Source organism: Sander lucioperca, chromosome 8 (genome assembly GCF_008315115.2).
Source record: "Sander lucioperca isolate FBNREF2018 chromosome 8, SLUC_FBN_1.2, whole genome shotgun sequence".
NCBI lineage: Eukaryota > Metazoa > Chordata > Actinopteri > Perciformes > Percidae > Sander > Sander lucioperca.
In genome coordinates this window covers 17,295,024-17,315,312 of record NC_050180.1, presented here as the reverse complement: position 1 = coordinate 17,315,312, position 20,289 = coordinate 17,295,024, and the positions used below count along the sequence as shown (strand labels likewise).

General features: G+C 40.3%; 1 protein-coding gene across 9 annotated transcripts in view; it reads left to right on the top strand.

The window, feature by feature from the left end:
- The first annotated feature begins 1,451 nt into the window (after positions 1 to 1,451).
- Positions 1,452 to 20,289, top strand: part of LOC116045939 (probable phospholipid-transporting ATPase IH) — a 34,754-nt gene continuing 15,916 nt past the window's right edge. For 4 of the 9 annotated variants that reach the window (XM_036004323.1, XM_031294026.2, XM_031294009.2 and 1 more), the window contains exons 1-13: positions 1,453 to 1,951; positions 10,495 to 10,617; positions 10,872 to 10,961; positions 12,968 to 13,048; positions 13,667 to 13,774; positions 17,419 to 17,547; positions 18,375 to 18,478; positions 18,600 to 18,650; positions 18,801 to 18,865; positions 18,978 to 19,059; positions 19,143 to 19,293; positions 19,397 to 19,594; positions 19,719 to 19,892. In XM_036004323.1, the coding sequence (XP_035860216.1) occupies positions 1,913 to 1,951; positions 10,495 to 10,617; positions 10,872 to 10,961; positions 12,968 to 13,048; positions 13,667 to 13,774; positions 17,419 to 17,547; positions 18,375 to 18,478; positions 18,600 to 18,650; positions 18,801 to 18,865; positions 18,978 to 19,059; positions 19,143 to 19,293; positions 19,397 to 19,594; positions 19,719 to 19,892 (1,395 nt within the window). In that variant the 5' untranslated portion in view covers positions 1,453 to 1,912. Of the gene's footprint in view, positions 1,952 to 10,494; positions 10,618 to 10,871; positions 10,962 to 12,967; positions 13,049 to 13,666; positions 13,775 to 17,418; positions 17,548 to 18,374; positions 18,479 to 18,599; positions 18,651 to 18,800; positions 18,866 to 18,977; positions 19,060 to 19,142; positions 19,294 to 19,396; positions 19,595 to 19,718; positions 19,893 to 20,289 lie in introns of all 9 variants that reach the window. The other 5 variants (XM_031293981.2, XM_031293990.2, XM_036004324.1 and 2 more) reach the window with 4 other exon arrangements.

Sequence of the window (20,289 nt, the reverse complement as noted above, 5' to 3'; positions counted from 1 at the left end):
ACAGCTACCACTTTCTTTATTTGTTTATAGATTATATCTAATGACTTTGTTAATGGTTAATAAATAATTTACACATTTTTAGAGATCAATTTAAGGCAATTAATAAGAACTTTTGGGTTACTAGGTTGTGAAAACTCCCTTTGATTTGTTTGACTGAGCACTCATAGGGGCTGAGATGATCTGGACCAAAATCTCATAATCAACATCTTAACACTTACAACTGCAGACCTGATGATTAAAACCCTCTATTAATGATTTATTAACATTTAAAACAACAGACGTGATGGCTTATTAGAAAGTGAGAGACACATGAGCATGTATTAATGGATCGTATTTTTCAGAACCTGGCTACACAAAATTAGTTCTTATTAATGGCCTATAACTATAAAGCATTAGTAAATGATGAATTAACCATTAATAAAGCCATTAGTTACTAAGTTAAAGGCTTAGGGTTGTAAAGGACAAATGCCTTAACAGAAAGTGTTACCAAGGAACATAACAACACAGTAAGTTTACTATGACCTCACTGCTGAGGACAGATACATGTTATGTAGGATTATTACTATTGTAGAAATATTACAGTGACTTTCCATGTGTGTGTGTGTGTGTGTGTGTGTGTGTGTGTGAGCATGAGAGAGAGAGTGTGTGCATGTGTAGTCGGTGGGTCCAAGCTGTTGGCATTAAGAGCATGTGAAATGTCTCTGCCTATATATATAATTATTTTACATAACAATTACTTTAAAGACTGAGACCTGCAGTGCATTGGGCACACTAAATTAGTACATTTACTCAAGTACTATATACTAAAGTACTTGTTGAGTATTTTAATTTTATTCTACTTTATACTCCATTTTATTTAAGGGGGAAATAATGTACTTTACCCCACCAAATTTATCTGACAGCTATTGCAATTTACCTCTCAGATTAAGATTGAAAAAACCTTTAATCAGCATATGAAATATATTGCATTGTAATGCAGTAAATTAAACCACCAGCAGTATATAACACAAGTCATGTAGAATCACCTCCACCTCTGCCAGCTAAAGTACAGCATTACAATGCTGCTTACATGTTAATGCATCAGTAGGCTAATAACAATCAAATAATGTCACTAATGCTGTTTTGCCTGCATAGTGAGTACTCTTTTAACAACTCTGTACTTTTACTTATATGTAACTAAAAAAGATAATGCAGATCTTTTACTTGTAATAGCGTATTTTACACTGTGCTTTTGGTAATACCAAGTGTGTTTTTAAAAATCCCTCATTACATTGGCAAACCACAATAACAGTGACATTATTTTGAAGTTGTTTTGGCTTGTGTAGTTTTGCGCAGATTTGCGCAGACACTATTTTTAGTTTAAAAAAATGTAATTTTTTTTGTTTTGATTGATGCATGTATATGCTCCAGGAGAGGTGAGGAATAACCACAGTGCGCATGCGCCGCATAGTCATCTGACGGGTGAGCGTTGTGGACGTTTTGCGTTGTCGCTACATCGAGGGCCACCGCTGTAAAACAGAGCGGGACACACAGATAGCCTCCATGAGGGGCTGTCTCCTGCAAGAAAAAAAAACAAACAGTTTAACAAACGAGGTGTAACCAGGAAGACTACCCAGAGGTTTGGAGGTTTGCATGCGGTGAAATTTCTTCTGAAATGTAACCAGCAGCGTGAGTGTGGGTTGTTGTAATCGCTTGGTCGCTGCATGGCTCTTCACAGGGATGCCATGAAAATCAGAAGAGCCGACTGAGAGACCGCTGCTCCTCGCTATCACAGACACGGCGGTGGCGGCGGCGGAGGTGGTGAACGATGGATACTGGTGAAAAGATCCACGTTAGGTAGCGTTTACGAAGATCCGAGGAGAGCTGAACGTCTCTGTTGCACAGTTTAGTCGCCGCCAGAGCTGTCTGAAGGATGGATTTCACCCAGCTCCGGAACATCATCAGCAGATACGTAAGGGCCCCCGTCTGTCAACACTGTCACAACTGTAACTCTGTGTCTGCAAGTGCATCAATATATAATGCATGTAACATTTGTAGCTATGTTTTCTACAATACAGTAGTAGCCTATGTGTTGGAAATTACCTTGCACACCACTGCCTTCAGAGGGTTGAGCGTGGACGCGCAGGATGATAAACACTTTGCTCATCTGCAATGATAAACATTTCACTCTGGCTGCTTTGGCAGGCCATTGACTGTGGGCTTTACAATGTATTTTGTGGAGCTGAATGGGGAATGTGCCAGTGGCTACAGATGCAGTGATGGCTGGTGAATGTGCAGAATAGAAATGAACTTGGCTGGCCCAGTTACATTGCTTTAGTGAGCTGCAATATGCATGCATAGTTAACTATCTCATTGCTTCCAGTTGCCATGGTCTGCAGGGAAATAAATCCCAATCAGGACTTACAACTTACAGACCTGGTAGGCCTTCTTGGGACTCTGAACTGGATTGTACACCTGCTTGTACCCGACTGCAGCCTGGTCGATTGATAAGTTGTGCTGGTTAAACTAGAGCAGCTTTAAAGTTGTCACTTTCAGTAAAAAAAAACACTTTAAGAAAAAACCCAGCCATGCCTTGTCATCATTTGTCATCAGGGATCTGTTTGTTAGCAGGAAATGTCCACATAATAACAAAGTAGATGATGGTGAACTGTAACTACATTACTAGTTGGTGTGGTCTGAACAGGCCTGGGCCATCAGCAGTCTCTGCTTATCAGCCAGAGCAGGAAGCAGCTAGTTGGTGGGTGGCTGAATTAGAGAATACAGTGTCTAGTGGGAACTAACTCTGACAGGTCTGCTGATGTTCATCAGACTGGGCACCTCTGGAGTATCGTCACATCTTCAATATACAGTCTGCGAACCTTTCGCGTGACCTTAAAACTGGCTCAGGTGCTGTGAAGATAACTATCTGTGTGTGTGTGTGTGTGTGTGTGTGTGTGTGTGTGTGTGTGTGTGTTTATGCTCATCAGACTGGTACCAGTGAGCGAGTGTGTGTGTATTTGCATGTGGTGACAGTGTGTAGGGAGCTTGACGGATGCTCCAGCAGGTCTAATATCAGGGGAAATCAGATCCACGGGTGAGGCGGAGGGGAGGAGGGAGGAATGGGGTCAATGAACACGCCCCTCATCTCTCACCCTTTTCCCTTTGCATCCTTACTCTGCAACGTTATGAAGTATAGGAATGAATCATTAATTCAATTATCCTGATATTGAGTTAGAATTGAAGGGATGGTTGATGTCAATCTGGTCCTCCTATTACTTGTCTATCCCCCTCTATTAACCCTGCCATATTCTAAACAGCTGCTCCCTTAATGAGGCTACATAGAAGAACAAACATTACATCATGCAAGGTGATTAATGTGTGATAAGCAAGGCGCCTTTTCTCTGGACAGAGAGAGCAGTAAACTCCCAGCAAGGTCACTGCCCAAATGTAGCCAGCTTCCCATACTTTCATAATTTTGCAATAAATAAAAAAAGCTGAATTAGTAAAGCTTCTTCAGCCATGAAAGGATGTACTTCTGATTGAGTTCACTTTACACCCCCAGCTAAGTTTATGAGCCTTTCACTTCATATCTTGTTCCCATATAATCACTGTGTCATTGATTTGTGACTTGTCCTTTTATGTACTTTTTGGTTTTTCTGTTATGTTGCACCGGCCAACTCTGCTTTGCTGTTGGTATGGTTTATTGACAACATTGTAATATATTTTAATATACAACTTTGTTGGGCACAGAATGATAAAGTCCTGGGATAATTTCAATTGCTGTCCATGGTACAGACATTCAGTTTTTGAAAACATATAACTTGAACAGATGATGAACAATCAATGAACATTTAGGGAGTAGACCAGTTAAAAAGTATTATAGACATAAAAAAGAATGGCTTTATGACATAGTTCCAGATGCTTTGCTAGAAAATCAGTTCAAACTAAAATTTAGTTTATTATTTGGGTTAATAATGTGATTTGTCTAGACAGTCATTCAGATCTATCCAGTAAAGCACTTTATATGAGAAAGAAATATAATTTTCTGAAGGCAGTGTATTCTGTATTTTCTGACTGAGAAAACTTGCTGGTGAATTGAGCCTGTACAGTTCAGTAAAGAGATTTTGTGAAGAAAAATATGGTGTCATGGTGTTTTGCAGTGCGAGAAGTTAAAATAGAACATTTTTTTGCGTCATAACCTGAATCTGTTTAACTTTTTTCTCTGTTGGCATAAAAGAACTGCCAAGCCTAAATGCAATAAGATATATAGTTGTGTGTGTGTGTGTGTGTGTGTGTGTGTGTGTGTGTGTGTGTGTGTGTGTCCTGGGCCAGGACATAACAGGAAGACATTTATCTGATATTTATAATGAGTTTTATCCGTAAAATGACCTCCAGTGGTTTAAACAGATCCTGTGTGTGTGTGTGTGTGTGTGTGTGTGTGATATGTGTCCACTGTCTCCACTCCCTTGTCTCTGGTGCCTTTTTGTCGTCTGGTAATAATAATAATAGCGATGGCGTGATGCCTCAGACTGGTGCAAAGCGTGAGAACTGCATGAGGTCATGATCTGGATAAGTAGGATGCCGGTGGTCATATTTAAAGATATATGATATCTTGTGGGGACTTGAATATGTTCTCTTATTTTTAAAGTTTCCCTTTTCACTTTCACAACAGCCTCTTGTGATAACAACAGTTTGATTTATATCCGCCACTGCTTCTTCCTGTCCATAGCTTGATTTACCCTTGTCCCCCTCTATCCTCACCCTCCTTTACATCTTATCTATGAATATATGACTGTTATTCTTGTGGAGACCTCTCACAACCTCAGCAGATAAAAGAGAAAGGCCAGCCATGTCACCCTTTGATCAAATGGGTGCCAGCAGAGTCCCGGAGTGCTGAAGGGCTTTAGAAAGGTTTCTTGCAACTTTACAGCTTGTTGAGTCCCCTGGCTGGTGTTGAAAGGCAGAACACTACCTGCTAGATGACTGTTTGCCACATTAGCTGCTACAAACGGTTAAGGGCAATCTATTCCTGGACACTGCTCCCCTCAGAGACGGGGCCCTGGCGGGGAGACAGAGGCTGTAGGTGACAAAAACACACAGGATCTGTGCTTGCCTGTCTGTATATCAAAGAAAACAGCCATGCATCTGCGTGGTGGCTCAAAAGAATTATTTTGCCTCCTGCAGCGTGCTCTGGATGCAGAGATTTCATTATAAGACAGTTTTTAAGCTTGTATTAGGATGTTTTCGGTGTTAAAAGCAGACAAAATGAGAAAGAGTTTTTTTTTTTAGGATTCTGATTACGGTGGCAGGAGAAAAGGAGAGAAGAGAGAGAGGGGAGACGAGAAGTAGCACAGCTGGATTAAAGACTTATGTAACAGTTGGATCACAGCAAGTCAAGTGGGAGAGGAAGCTGGGGCAACAACAGAATACAAATGTCATTTTATTGTAATCTTCTGATATTCATCCTTTGATTTTGTTGCAGATATATAGTTATATGTGTCATCAATGTCAGCAGTTGAGACAGTATGTGGAGGCTAAAGGTCAATATGTTTTTAAAATTTTCAAACCAGAATAGGGGTACATGTGTGTTTTCTGTCTGCACCTGTGTTGCCACACACAAAATATTATCGTCTAAGAACTTATTATAACTGTCACGAATGGCACTACTACCCGTCAGCTACGTTCCCTCTCCTTACTTCATTAGTTTCGTCCTCCTCACTGCTGCTTTTGATGTTTACTCGTTTCATCCTTTCAGTGCTTTGTTCCAAAAAAGGGGTTGTCCACAGAGAATATAGTCTAAAAACTCCTAGTGGAACTAAATAAAAGCACGAAAAAGATTTCAAGGATAATAATCTCTTGTCAAATCGAGTTCCACAGCTTTAAATTAATGAGAAAATCCCACACTTTTGATCTTCAGTCTATACTTAATGAAGGCTCTGTGTGGTGCTTTGCTTATGAACCTGCAGACACAGCATAGCTGTCTGTTGCTGTATACTGTGTTGCTATGGTGATTAATGGCAAATGAGTAGCAGTGGAGTGCATGTTGAACAGGTAGCCTCCTTCCTTTTCAGCTGATCAAGGTCCCAAACCTCCTTTTAGCTCTACTTAATGCAAATCTCATAGCGTGTACTAATAGGAATATTGAAATACTTCAATATTCATACCCTTAATTTAATTTGCTCAGGAAAGATTTTCTTAGCAGCTACTTTCTCTCATTTGAATGTAAAAGAAACACTGTCTGGTAGATCAGTAAGACTTGGCTCACAACCATTGGGTTGCACCAGCTATTGGTAAATTCATTATGACTGTAGGTAACACTACTTAAGCTAGTTGAAAACTAGCGGTTTATTACATTGAATTGCACCAATAAAATGTAAGCAATGTCTTCGCTAGTAAAGACTTTAGTAATGTGTAAATGAAAAGCTGGAACTCACTGTAGCGTCACAAGCTGTGACATAACTGTCAAATATAACAGTTTTAAGGGGGGCGAACAATGTTAAATTTAACTGCCCATTTTCTTTAGATATTGAGTGGGAAATACCTGATGATGCTAACCTAACCAATGCTATTTAGCTAGTAATTTAGCCTGACATTATTAGCATGATGTTTTGTTATTTGAGGTATATTTGTGTTATGTTTCTAAAATGTGATTTAAAATCTTTCCAGTTTGTCATTATTAAACAGAATTTTATTAAATGTCTGGCCAGAGATGTCCACTATATATATATATATATATATATATATATATATATATATATATATATATATATACACACACACACACACACACACACACGCACACAATATTTCATATTATAGCCTATATTTTAATTATTTTTAATCTAAACCAGTTATATGTTAGGGAGCTAACGTGAGCTTGCTAGCTACGTAGCAGCTATATCTGGCAGTAGTTAGTAGGTATAAATAAGGATTACCAACTAATTTCCACGTAAGAACTTGTTTGCGTGGTGTAACCCATTTTAATTTAATGATGTGTAAACATCCACTTAGTAAACACTTATATCCAGGCTAAGTTTGAACTTACAAAGAGCTGCTGCAAACAGCTCCAGGTCTTTTCAGAAATTTTCATGCGTTCACTTTGTTAAAACTTTAGTGCGTAACTTTTTGATATTAATGAACGTCCGTTACATTCAAGCCATTGCCAAATGAGTTGCTACAAAGCTAATTCAGCTCCACAAAACTCTCTCTGTATTTCTCAGTATGGCTATATTCAAAAGATTGTGTCGTCCGGTGACTTTCCCACGCAGAAGCTCGAGTGAAGATAATTACCTCTTCTGAAGAGTCCATCATGTTTTTTTGTCTTCCTTGGCTACTAGCAACTGCGTGGAGGAAGAGTCATGGAAGGATTGTATAATGTGGATGCGCCGACAGTTTTGTTGAAACTACCCACTATAGAATTATTATTTAATATTTTCCCATAACACTGACCGTTAAATTGATACTCTATGGGCTAAAAATCTACATCCTGCAAATGGGTGTTGTGTAATCAGGGTTTGTACATTTCAACATCCCCTGTATAGCTAACATGGGTAGTTCATTAAGGAAGAGCTCAATCAGAGAAATTTGATCTTCGAGTTAATGAGGGATACGTGCTCAACATGCTGTGTGCTTCTGCAGTGGAGGAGGGATGAGACACAGCTATTTAATCAGGCCGGTTAATGGTGTGTACCTTTTATTACACCTCTGCGGGAGAAAGGAGCAACACCATGGGGATAGATCATGGCACTGCCAGGTTCAGGAGTTGCTTTCCCACAATGAAAATATAAACATCCATAGTCCTGCAAAGTGCTAAGATAGAAAAGCCAGTGGAAAATGCCAGAACTAGAGAGACTGCTGGGCTTTTTAAACCTTAAAAATAGTGGACCTGCTTCTGTTCTCTAATGTTGAATCCAGAGTTCAAAACCATCTGCCCGACACTGTGCACCACTAGAAACATGAAAGGAGAACTTGCAGTGGTGGAATTTTTGCTGTTATCAAATCCATCTTGTAATTGTTGATGATTGATGGTTATGTAAGACCAGCCTCTCTACTAGGAAGCTGTTTCAGTGTTGTTAATAAAGACAAAGCCTCCACATCCCGCAACTAACCAGCCAGCCACTTTGTCTGATGGAGCAGTGGAGTGAAGAGGGAACGGTGGACCGGAGGTTGATACGGATCAGTGAGGATTAATGAACAGATAACTACAAACCACAACGCAATCTCTCTGTGTCTTTCTCCGTGACACACACTGCCAGGAGATGGAGGGAACAAAAGGGAGAAAAAAGTGATGATACAAATACGACGGGACAAATCGGGGATTTGTGGGTTTAGGAGGAAAATGTTTGAATAGAAGTGGAACGTGGTGGATATGCTGTGTGATAATCATGATATTAATAAGGACCAGTGATGAATGATTAGTCGATTTATCAGACAAAAAAAACAAAACATATTTTGAATTTGCACCTTACTGTCTAGTATATATGTATGACACTTAACATGAACCTGTTTACATTTCTGGCATTGTGTACAATGGTTAATTTCACCTTATTGATGTTGATACTTTATTATGTTTATTTGCACTCTATATATTTGCTAAATATATAGGCTAAATCACATGATGTAAAATAATCAAAACAATGTTCCACTGTAACACTTGTTAGTGAATCGTTTCATCAGAGGAACCATTAGAAAAATTATTAGAGTTAGGATTTTTACATGCGGATATGTAAATTATTGACAAATCATCAATCTGTTGGTGTAACTAACACAATTTCCACAATCAGCATTTAAAGCTGGGTATTAATAGGATATTTTAATTGGCTAACATGATGTCAGGCAGGATTATTTGAGCCATGTTTGAGGAACAGAGCCATGGAGTTATTTTTGACTTTCTATTGACACAGTGTTGTTTTGAGACCAGTGAACATGACAGTCTATATGTCTATGACAGATTGGGAAGTGTTTTTAACTGTTTGGTTTGGTCCGTTACCCTATACCAAAATAACTAGTGCTACATCTTTCTGGTCAACATCTCAGCAACTACTGCTTCTATTTTTTTTATTTGACATCAGCCTCCCTCTCTCCCTGTTAGTCAGTCTTTCTCTTTTTTCTTAACACATTTTCCTCCCTCCTTGTTGCCTTTTTTCACAGTTTCATTCTGTCATCATTTTATTCTTTTGTCCTCCTCAGTCTCCTTCTCCCGCTGTTCGCTCCACTTCAATCTGCTACTCTTTTTCCGCCTCACTTTCCATATCCCTCTCTTTCCATTTCACTGTATCTCTCTGGGTCATGTTGCCCCCCTAATGTTTTGGAAGGGTCTTAAGTCAGCTGACACTGTTGGCTCGATGTCTATTTTTATCCCAATGCCAAGTGCCTGTTGATAACTGTGGATAAGTTTAGATCGGTGACTCCCAGCTTTTCGCTATTGAGATTGACTATTTTGACACATTCTTATATGGCAGATTTCATTAGGAAAAGTTACAGTAGCCTTAATTTTATAGTAGTATTTAAGTGTAAACTTTTAAAACGTATTTTGAATTTACAAGGTTACTGAGGAGACATCTGGACTCTGAACAATAAAAGATTTGGTCATTGACAGTGATGAGCTGCATCCCTGCCAAAATGTTGAAGACATTTTAAGCAGTGAAGCGCTGCTTCCACTGAAGTGCTTGTTCTATAACTTTTTGCTAATGGTCAACACTTTTGCTTTGAGCCGTGTCATGCGGGCTGCTTTGCCAAAGGCTACGCTCACGCTGCCCACTCAGGCCAAAACATTAAGAGTCATGTAGGAAGCCAGATGGAAACAAATAGCTGAATGCCGTGGTCTCTTAACTTTTTTTTTTTTTTTTTTGGAAAGCTCTCTTTCCACAATAGTGTTTGTTGAAGGACACCTTGAAAAAATATGTGCTGCACTAAACTCCCAGAATGCACTCTGTTTGTCCCCGGGGAGCTACTTAGATGTAATATAGATGAGAGATGAACTGAGATGGAGGTTTGCATACACACGATCCAATGTGCATTATTTTGTATCAAGGCATCGGACTGTTATAGTAAAACCAACAGTGTTGTTTTGGATCTGTGTAGAAGAGTAATCAAAGGATGGAGTGCAGACTGCAGAGAGGTCCTGCAGGAAGAAATGAAAAGATAAATGAATGACAAATCTACACTTGTGTGACTCAGAGCTGATCCCACGCACACACATCAACAAACATACACTCATCCTTCAGTTGTTAGTTTAAAGAAGTGACTGAAGTTGTGTAACACCCTTGTGTAACATTCTGTTTCTTGACTGAACTGTTTAATCTGACTTTGTCAGTCTGCATTTAGTTTGTGTGGGCGGATGACAAAGTCTAGTAAATATCAATGTTATTATATTCCATAATGATAGTAGATAGTAAATAGCTCATGAGTCTTAAGCAAACACATTACCAAGGCTGAACAGAGTGCTTTAACCCCATTTTGTCTCTCCACCTGTATTGCTATTTATAACTATACATATATCTGTCTCTACCTCAGTGTGTAGGGGAGGAGATCTGGGTGGACAGTCGGACTGTGTACATCGGGCATAAAGATCCTCCTCCGGGAGCTGAGGCCAACATCCCTCAGCGTTACCCCGACAACCGCATTGTCTCCTCCAAGGTGAGCGAGCCACAGCCCCTGAGTCCGAGCCATAACATTGTTTATCACCATGCTGTACTTTTGTTTCATATTTAGACAACCATGTAATCTTATTTGTGGCCGTGTTTTTAATGGTGACACATTTCACTTTGCCTGTATTCGTCAAGCTGTGCAGCACCAATTCTCTTTCCAGAGGGACCGGATGATAATTTGCCTTGTTTCCTTTTCTGTTTTTATGTGCGTGATAGTAATTCTTTTGTCACGCTGTCCCACAGTATACCTTCTGGAACTTCATTCCCAAGAATTTGTTTGAGCAGTTCAGAAGAATCGCTAACTTCTACTTCTTGGTCATATTTCTGGTCCAGGTGAGATTTTTATGAAAACCATAAGCAGTGGTCATTTTTTCCACCTGTCTTTGTTTGATCTGAAAACAAAACAGTGAAGCTCCAAGGAAATACTCTCCCAGCTGTCTATTTGTTAAAACAAAAATGCATTTCTAGGTCCATTTTGTGCTTTATTTTTTTAATGCCTACACGGTATGCATGGCTTTGCATCACAATATTTTCAGGGCAGCTGGAGAAGTTTGACAGCTGAACACTGCCCCATTTTTCATACACAGGTAACTTAATAGTGTAAATTAGATTACTGATGATTTTCCAAGATTGGATTTTTCAGTATTTTTAAGCAAGTTTAAAATTGATGTGGCACAAATCTAAAAACATGAGGATTATTCAGAGTTAGCTGAGCGAGTGTCTTACTTGTTATTGGCTCGGTGGAACCAGAAAACCGGTGAAAACATTGTATCTTTGGAGATAATTTGGTTAAGTTTCATTTCATTATTAGGATTCCCGTTAGCTTCCCGCAGCTATTCTTCCTGGGGTCCACACAAAACACTATACATGACAGTACAAAATCACAAAAGTTTCCTTAGCTTTACTTGGAACATCAAGGTCTGTACCAAAAGACTTGGCAGTTCATCCAATAGGTGACATTTCAGACATTTCAGAACCCAGTAAGTTTACTTTACTAACTTTTCTTATAGTTTCTTATAGAATAAGGTGTAAACCTTGGAAACCGAAGAAATGTTTTTGGGGTTTTGTTACTTTTAGTGATTGAATGCTATGTGTCACAAACTGGGCCGCACGGCCATGACAAAAAATAAGGAGATGCACTCAACAAAGCCAATTAACAAATAATATATTAGTTTAAATCATAAAGCAAAAATAAACTTCAACTAACAGTGGGATGTGTAATCAATGAGTTCAGTAAGATGAGTGGGTGCATGAGTGAAAGAATGTATGTGTAGTGTTGTATGGTGCATTAAAACAAACCAAAACACAACCAAGGCCAGGATGATGGTGTGTCAGCGAGGAGGGGACACAACTGAATCCAAAAGGCCTTTTTAAAAGTTCACTTTAAACAGTTCTTCCACTCTACTAACAACACCCTCTGCCACGCCCACCTGCAGTACCTGCAAGGAAAGCAGCCACACAAACAAGGGTTAGGGTTAGGGTTAGGGTTAGGGTCAGTCATCATTAATAATCCTCATGTTTTCAGATTTGTGCCACATCAATTTTAAACTTGCTTAAAAATACTGAAAATCTGTCTTGCCAAGAAAAGTTGTGGGATTCATAATAACACCTTATTGTTGTCTGATTTCAAAATAAAAGCAATTATCCAACAGTGAAATCCTGCATGAGGATTACCAACTTAATTTAAATTTAAAATCGTATTTTCCTAAAATAATGGGTACTGTACCGCTCTGTGTATGTCTGTCTAATACAGAATCAAAAAGAAGCAGCTTTTTCATTGAGCCACTATATTGCACCAAATGTTGAATAATCATGCAAGGACAAACTCATCATAGAGGAGGAAGAGTAGGATACAACCATTTCTTTACCAGCAGTTGCCTTAGAAGATCGGAATGCAACATAGCCACAGTTTGGGTCTTTGTGTGCCGTTTGTTTTTATCAGTAGCATGTGCAATACTACACCCTCTTAATGGGGCAAACTGGGCATGGCACACAGCAGCAATGAACCCTCTTTCTTTTTGTCGACTGAAAAGGTCCCACTTTATTGTTGTTACTTTCTACATATGCACATGTAGTGGCTAAAAATAGGGAAGGAAACATGAAAAAGTGAACTATCCCAGAATGGATTTTTCCTGTAAGTGCAGATGGAGGAAATCAAACAAGATTTGATTACTTGGATACTTTAACATTGCCAGATTGGTGCTTGATTCCTTATTACAGAAGCTTTTTCCTGATGCACTTCCTACTACTCAGCGTTGCATTACTTGGCATCCTCTTCCTTCTTCTTTCTGTTGTCCCCTCCCCCTGCACCTTCCTCTCTCTCTTCCTTTCCCTTGCAGCTTATCATCGACACCCCCACCAGCCCAGTCACCAGCGGCCTGCCCCTCTTCTTTGTTATCACTGTCACTGCAATAAAACAGGTAGGACACACACAAACATGTTCACATTTCTGGGAAATATTGCCCACAACGATCCCCACTCACACACCAACTCCCAGCCTCAAATACACACTCTTTACCAAACGGCTGCTCTATTATCTGTATATACACATTCCTCTCTCAGCGAAAGGACATGCCATTGAATATGTCTGGTGATGTGAGAAATATGATAATGAATGCTCTCCTCTGTTAATCACTCTAGCTGAGGATCACATGCCCCTGGGAGAGGCATCCTCTCTACCGCGTCCCGGTACTGAGGGATGGGGTACTATCAGTGATAGATACTGTAGAGCTGTTCTGGCTGAGGAAGCCTGAATTTAGCTGGGACATAAATCTAAAACGTGACGTTTTGGCTAGAAATCCAGGAAACAGGTCACTAACACTAAGCTCAGGGAGCACACTACTAATTAATTACAGTGGATGACTTTCACCTCCCCCCTCCGTCTCTCTTGATGTCACACTATGCTCTGGCCCCGATTCTCTCTGCACAATAATCTATATTCTCTGTTTCCCCCCTGCCAACAAACACTTTCTCTTCCTTTTATCTTACAATCTTGTTGTCTATCCCTCTCTCTCGCCGCTTCCCTCTTGCTCTCTCAGGGCTATGAGGACTGGCTCAGACACAAGGCTGACTGCTCTATAAACGAGTGTCCGGTTGACGTGGTGCAGCAGGGGAAGGTGGTGAGGACACAAAGTCACAAGCTACGGGTAAGAATGGCCTCATTAGAGGAGTATAGCACCTGAGGCCACAAAGCAACACTACGGTACTGCTGCATAGCTCACTTTTTCTATAACTGTCTCTCACACTCCCCTCTTCTCTTTCTCTCTGCAGTGCTCTCTAACGTTGTTTCCTTTCTCTCTTGCTCTCTCGTCTTTTCCACCAATTAACTGCCCTGAAACTGTAGTAGAGGAACAATTATAGTGTTCCCTGGTGCACCATACAAGAGTCCCCTTGGCAAGTGAACAGGGCTGATGTATTTCACAAGTTAGGATAGTCCTGTCATCATCCTTTGATGTTCTCTTATGTCATTCTGATGCAATAGCATCACTGTTAGGTCTTGTGCCTCAGTCTCATTCATAAAAATTAATTAGACTTATATCAAAACCCATTTAATGGCTGGCATTTCTTTGGCAATAACATTCAATATTATTTGGAATCGTATTACTTTTCCATATAGTAGTAGTAGTTCATATTGTTACTGATGGATGCCTTTACCATGTTGAATTCAAATTACACGCAGACAATTGATCGCAAGTTCAGTATTACCATTTCAGGCCACACTGTTGACTGCCCTGTTTAAAAACAAAGTTACTCTTAGCCAATGACATTTTGTTTGGTTGCACTATAAACAAATACAGAAGTTGCTCTTCTGTTGCATTTCTGACAAAGGAGCTGCTCAAGGCTTGTTTGCTGCCCCCAGTGGTCAACTCAGATGTCATTTCACACAGAACTCTGGGACGTGTATTATTAAAGGACAATTCCGGCGCAAAATGATCCTATGGGTTAATAACATGTGTACCGAGTCGACCGTTCTCTGGGATATGGTTTCATGCTAATCGAATGTGTCTCTAGCTTGAAACAAGCTAGCGCAAACCGGTGATTAGCTTGTAACGCTAGCTTTCGGGTCAGAGGGTAAATCGCTATTTTATACCACTAACAAGGCTCAAAATAGCACCACACTTCAACGGTAGCATAATGTGGCTCCCTACATGTAAACCAAAGCATTGAGAACTTTGTAAGTGTACAGACAGTTTATTAAAAAGATAGATTATAAAGACAGTAGCGTTCATGTTTACATGCGGGCGCCATCTTGGAAAACAGTCCTAATCAGTCGAACCACGAACGCTGTGTTTGAGCTATGTTACTGGTTACTGGTTGCACGGCGTTCATCGTGAACTTGTCTGTTAGTGACAGAGGAAAAACATTTACAGGTTCAAAGGGCTTGAAACAGGTTTAATATCCTGTGTCGCTGTCACCATTGCTATGCACATGTAACCCAGTCAAGAACAGGGTCAACTTAGTTTTGGCCAATCGGAGGTGGTTGTGTCAGACACCCGCCTTTGGCTGAGTCTCTATCTAATCTGTCAGAGGGAGAGCAGGAGTGTGGTTTAATGTTTGTAGTTCCCAGAGGAGAAGTTGGTAATTTCATGGCGCAGATTAGAACCCAAACTGAAACGTAAACTAAAATTGCTGAATGTTAGAACATTGTGTCAAATTGGTCGTTATTACTGTGATCATAGTGTTAATAGTGTCAAAAAATGCTAGCTGACGTTGTTGTTCAGTAGCTAGCTCAGAGATTATCGGCTAATGAAATTACTGATTTAGCAGTTGTTTTTTTTGCAAGGCACTGTATCCGTGTCATATTCTCATTAGGGTCTGAGCCTCCCTAAAGGTCTGATCCTAGAATCGCCCCTGATATGCACGTGAAATTACCACTAGTAACCAAAGGTGTTACTAAATCGACCAGGACAGAAGTCTTAAGAGGATAAGACTGGAGTCATTATATATTCTTGTTTTTGTCAACAAATTCCATGAAAAGTAACAATGCATTAGTCCGCCTCTCAATATTTTCTGACTTCTCCCCTCTGTCTGTGTCAGTCCCAAGCCTACCCCTCCTTACTGAAAACGTACATCTTAAAAAATGTGTCACAAATATATACTTTTTAAAATTAAATAATCTCCTAAAACAGATGGACACTAGTTTTTAGAAAACATTACTCAAACGGCAGTAAATAGTGCATTTGTTGGGGACAAATGCACTATTTGTCCCCCAAATGGTTGTTTTTTAGCATTTACAACAGCAGGGCAGACTATGTGGGGTCGACTCATAATAAACTACAGTGCCCATGTTCATTGTAATAAATGAACACGTAGGGAAAAAACAGTGCAGCTGTGTGGCTCATTGATATGTTTTGAATAGTTTTTGGACCACAATGGAGGTTATGGCACAGAAGAATAACCAGGCTTTGCCTTCACAGACAATACTTGTTAGTCAGGTCAGTTCATTGTTGGTTTTGGTCTTTTTATGGGGTTTTGTTGACAATGTGTTGTCGTTTTCTAAAACTAAAATTGTAAAAGAAAATAGAAAAGTGCTTATTATATCTTATTGTCTTTTTTTGTACCTGGTTTTGGGCAGGAGCCGTTATACGTATACAAGTGAGACTGATGCACCAGTGGATTGTGCATGCAGGAGGCTTTTCAATCCTTTTCTGGGGATTTCCAGTCAGCGCCTTTAAACCTGCAGCAAATATGGTTGCTGTCTCTAGCCACAGTAGCAAGAAAACTTAATAAATTCATGCAGTTAATAAATAGTGTTGGCCTTATTAACCTTACCAGTTTTCTTGGATTTTTTGACTGGTATGCGTCTCGAAAAGACAGCAAAAACCCTGATTCTACAATGGAGATGAATGATTCCAACATGTGTTGGAAGTCAGTTACTTTTTCAGGACAGATTGCAGGACAGATTGCAGAGTGCTCAGCAGAATACGTCAGAAAGAATGGTGGCAAAATGATTATGTAGAGTAAATAAGACAGCAATTAATATTGTTTAGTTTTATTTAGTAGGTGTAGGGGTGAAGATTTCTTTGGAAAAACATGAACCAGCTTCACTGAGCTGGCATATTACTCTGCAGATATCTAGCTCATATCATCCCAGCATGAATGAAAATGGAGGTGTCAGACTACATAACATGAGTGTACAGATACGGTATATCTCAGTCTTCACTTTTGGGTTGGTGGGTATATAAAGGGTGCAGGTACATCTCCTTTCTGCTGCGTCTGCTGCTCCTGTCCAGTGTGCAGACTGTGTGGGATGTTGAGGTTCATCTTAGAATAAGTCATCAATACAGCTGCCCAGCCTTAAAGGTTACAGAGTCTTATAGATTGTGTTGCCATAGCAGTAGTTTTCACTGGATGCCATTAGTCGAGAAAGACTTCTTACATCAGAAACTCTCATCCTCTCTTGTTCAGTCTCCCTTTATATGTCGTCCAGCGTTTTCTGTACCAAAGGTTTCTCACTACTGTAGATCAAACAGAGAGGATTAGAGTGTGAATTGGGAGCAGGAATAATGATGAATATATTAATCATGCAAATTCAGAGAGCGTGTGTCATGTGTATGGTCACCGTGGAGATGGGATTTATCAGAGCTTAAGCTGCTCCGCTCGCATTATCCGTTATGCAACTTCTCAATCCTTTGGAGAAAAAAAAGAAAAGGAATGGTAAAGGATGAGTAGACGATTACCCGCAGGTCTGTCTGTTTGTCTTTTACTATCTGTGTCAAAATACCTGTTCATTTATTATTGACGTGAAAGCCATTACAGGGTGTGTATTGTGTCTGTCCTGCTCTGTCAGGTGGGGGACATTGTCGTGGTGAGGGAGGACGAGACTTTCCCCTGTGACCTCATCCTGCTCTCTTCCAGCCGCCATGATGGGACCTGCTATGTCACCACAGCCAGTCTGGACGGGGAGTCCAGTCACAAGGTGCTAGTGCTGTAAAAGTAGTAGCAATTTAAAATACCGTACATGAAGTACCGTCTTTGATCCTAAAACAGGAAAACTTTATGATTCAGTAGGTCTTTAAGAAACAAGTCAGCTAAATTTAAAGTAAACTATCAAACAGTTCCAGCTTCTTAAATGTGAGAATTTGGGGCTTTTCTTTGTCATACACTGATAATGCTCGATGGTGTTTTAAGCCCCCAACGTCGACTTCAAGGCAGCGCTGCCCGGAAGGCACTAGGATTAGGCATCACATAAGTCTTAAGGAAACTGTGATGCATTTTTCAGTATTTTCTGACATTTTCGGACAACAATCAATCGAGAAAACAATTAGCATATTTATCAATAGTGAGAATAAGATACTTATCAATCAGCACATGATTTCAGACACACATGTGTAATGATGTAAGCGACACACCGCCACGCAAAGCATTTTACATTTTCCCTTTCTGATGTTCATTGCCACCACGTATGGCTGAGCGCACACACACACACACACACACACACACACACACACACACACACACACACACCTCCCATAGCGTATGGTAGAGTACTCCACCCAATCTCCTCATACATGCTCCCGGGGTGACGCCCTGATGTGCTCACCATCCCAGCATGCTGTCCTCTGCTGATCCAGGGCGCGGCCTGTAACAGCTCACGTCCATGGCTCGCCCAGTCATTTAGAAAATCTGCTGGAAGCCAGACAGAGGAGTCAAATGAACCCTGCTCTCATTAGTGGCTGTGGGTGACATTTTCCTCTGTTGTCTTCTTCTTCTTCCCCCTTCCTCCACCTTTCTATTCTATCTTAGACCTATTATGCTGTACAAGATACCATGGCCTTTAGAACGGAGCAGGAGGTGGATTCGCTACATGCCACTATTGAATGTGAACAACCACAGCCTGACCTCTACAAGTGAGTGTGACACACCCTCACTGATGCATCTTACTACACATATTATCATCCACAACCTCTTAGAAGCAGATATTCCCTTGAGCTTATCTTGATTTCATTTTGCTGTGACATTTTTTTGCAGATTTGTGGGACGCATCAATATTTACAAGGACAAGGAAGAGCCTTTGGCTAGGTGAGTACTTTTTATTGTAATCAGGTACTTTTCTGTTCTCGGGTGTAGCTTGTATTGACAAGGTCAGCTCATTTGTTCAATTAAGCAAATGTCTTTAATGTTTTTTTTTCTGAAATAAAGACAGCCAAGAATTCTGTTTCATTGTTGCAGACCACTTGGGGCTGAGAATTTGCTCCTTAGAGGAGCCACACTGAAGAACACACAACATATTTATGGTAGTAATATGCGGATTCACTCTGTTTAATGTCTCTTGAATGTTTGAGCCAAATTAGAGGAAAGGCTGATGTCGTTATTTTCTTGATAACTCAGCATTTTCTCTCCCCTCAGCTGTTGCAGTCTACACTGGTATGGAGACTAAGATGGCGCTTAATTACCAGTCTAAATCTCAGAAGCGCTCTGCTGTAGAAAAGTATGATTAACGTCCCCACTCCTTCAACTGCATAATTTGGATTTATAGTGGGATTGGTACATTTTCTGGGTCTTTTTTTGCAGGTCGATGAATGCCTTTCTTATAGTGTATCTGTGCATCTTGATCAGTAAAGCGGTGATCAACACTGTTCTGAAATACGCTTGGCAGTGGTCTCCAGACAGAGACGAGCCCTGGTACAACCACAGGACCGAGAACGAGCGCCAGCGCCACATGGTCTGTTCATCAACCTCTAACTTGAAAACAGTCTTGACACACAGTCCAAAATCTCATTTACCTAAAACGTCATAGCTGTTGTCTTTCTTCCTTCCTTCTTCAGGTGATCCGAGCATTCACAGACTTCTTGGCCTTCATGGTCTTGTTCAATTACATCATTCCAGTGTCTATGTACGTGACGGTGGAGATGCAGAAATTCCTGGGCTCCTATTTCATCACCTGGGATGAGGAAATGTTTGATGAAGAGCTGGGAGAGGGTGCTCAGGTCAACACCTCTGACCTAAATGAAGAGCTGGGACAGGTACACACACACACACACACACACACACACACACACACACACACACACACACATTTGCATATAGTATCCGAAACAAATTTGCAGACGTGCCCTTACTCTACCCTTTTTCTTCCTTCCCTTCCAGGTGGAGTATGTGTTTACTGATAAGACAGGCACTCTCACTGAGAACAACATGGAGTTTATTGAATGCTGCGTTGATGGGAATGTCTACATCCCGCATGCCATCTGCAACGGCCAAATCCTCAGTGCTGCCTCCAGTATAGACATGATTGACTCCTCACCTGGAGGATACAGGAGAGTAAGTATGTGTGTTTGACAAAGTAAACAGGCTTCTAAATCCAGCCTGAATAGACTCTTGGCTGTGTTATCTCTGCTGCCGAATAGAGATGAAAACAAGAGTAAAGAAAACTCTTAACATATGTTAGTTGAAAATGTGAGTAAGCCACGCTCGCAGATAAACCAACATGTCACGTTTTTAGGCAGGAGGACCATTAAAGTAATTATCTCTGACATTTATATATTACCAAATGTTTGTTTTGCCTGCATATCTAGTTCATGGAAACTTTGACATTTTCTTTGTAATCCCTAAGTGTTTGCTGTGTCTTACATGGATGAAAACCTCCTCTGGTACACAGAAAAGTGATGAGGCTTGCATTTCTGGCAGTGGCAACAGTGATTTGTTTAGATTTAATAGA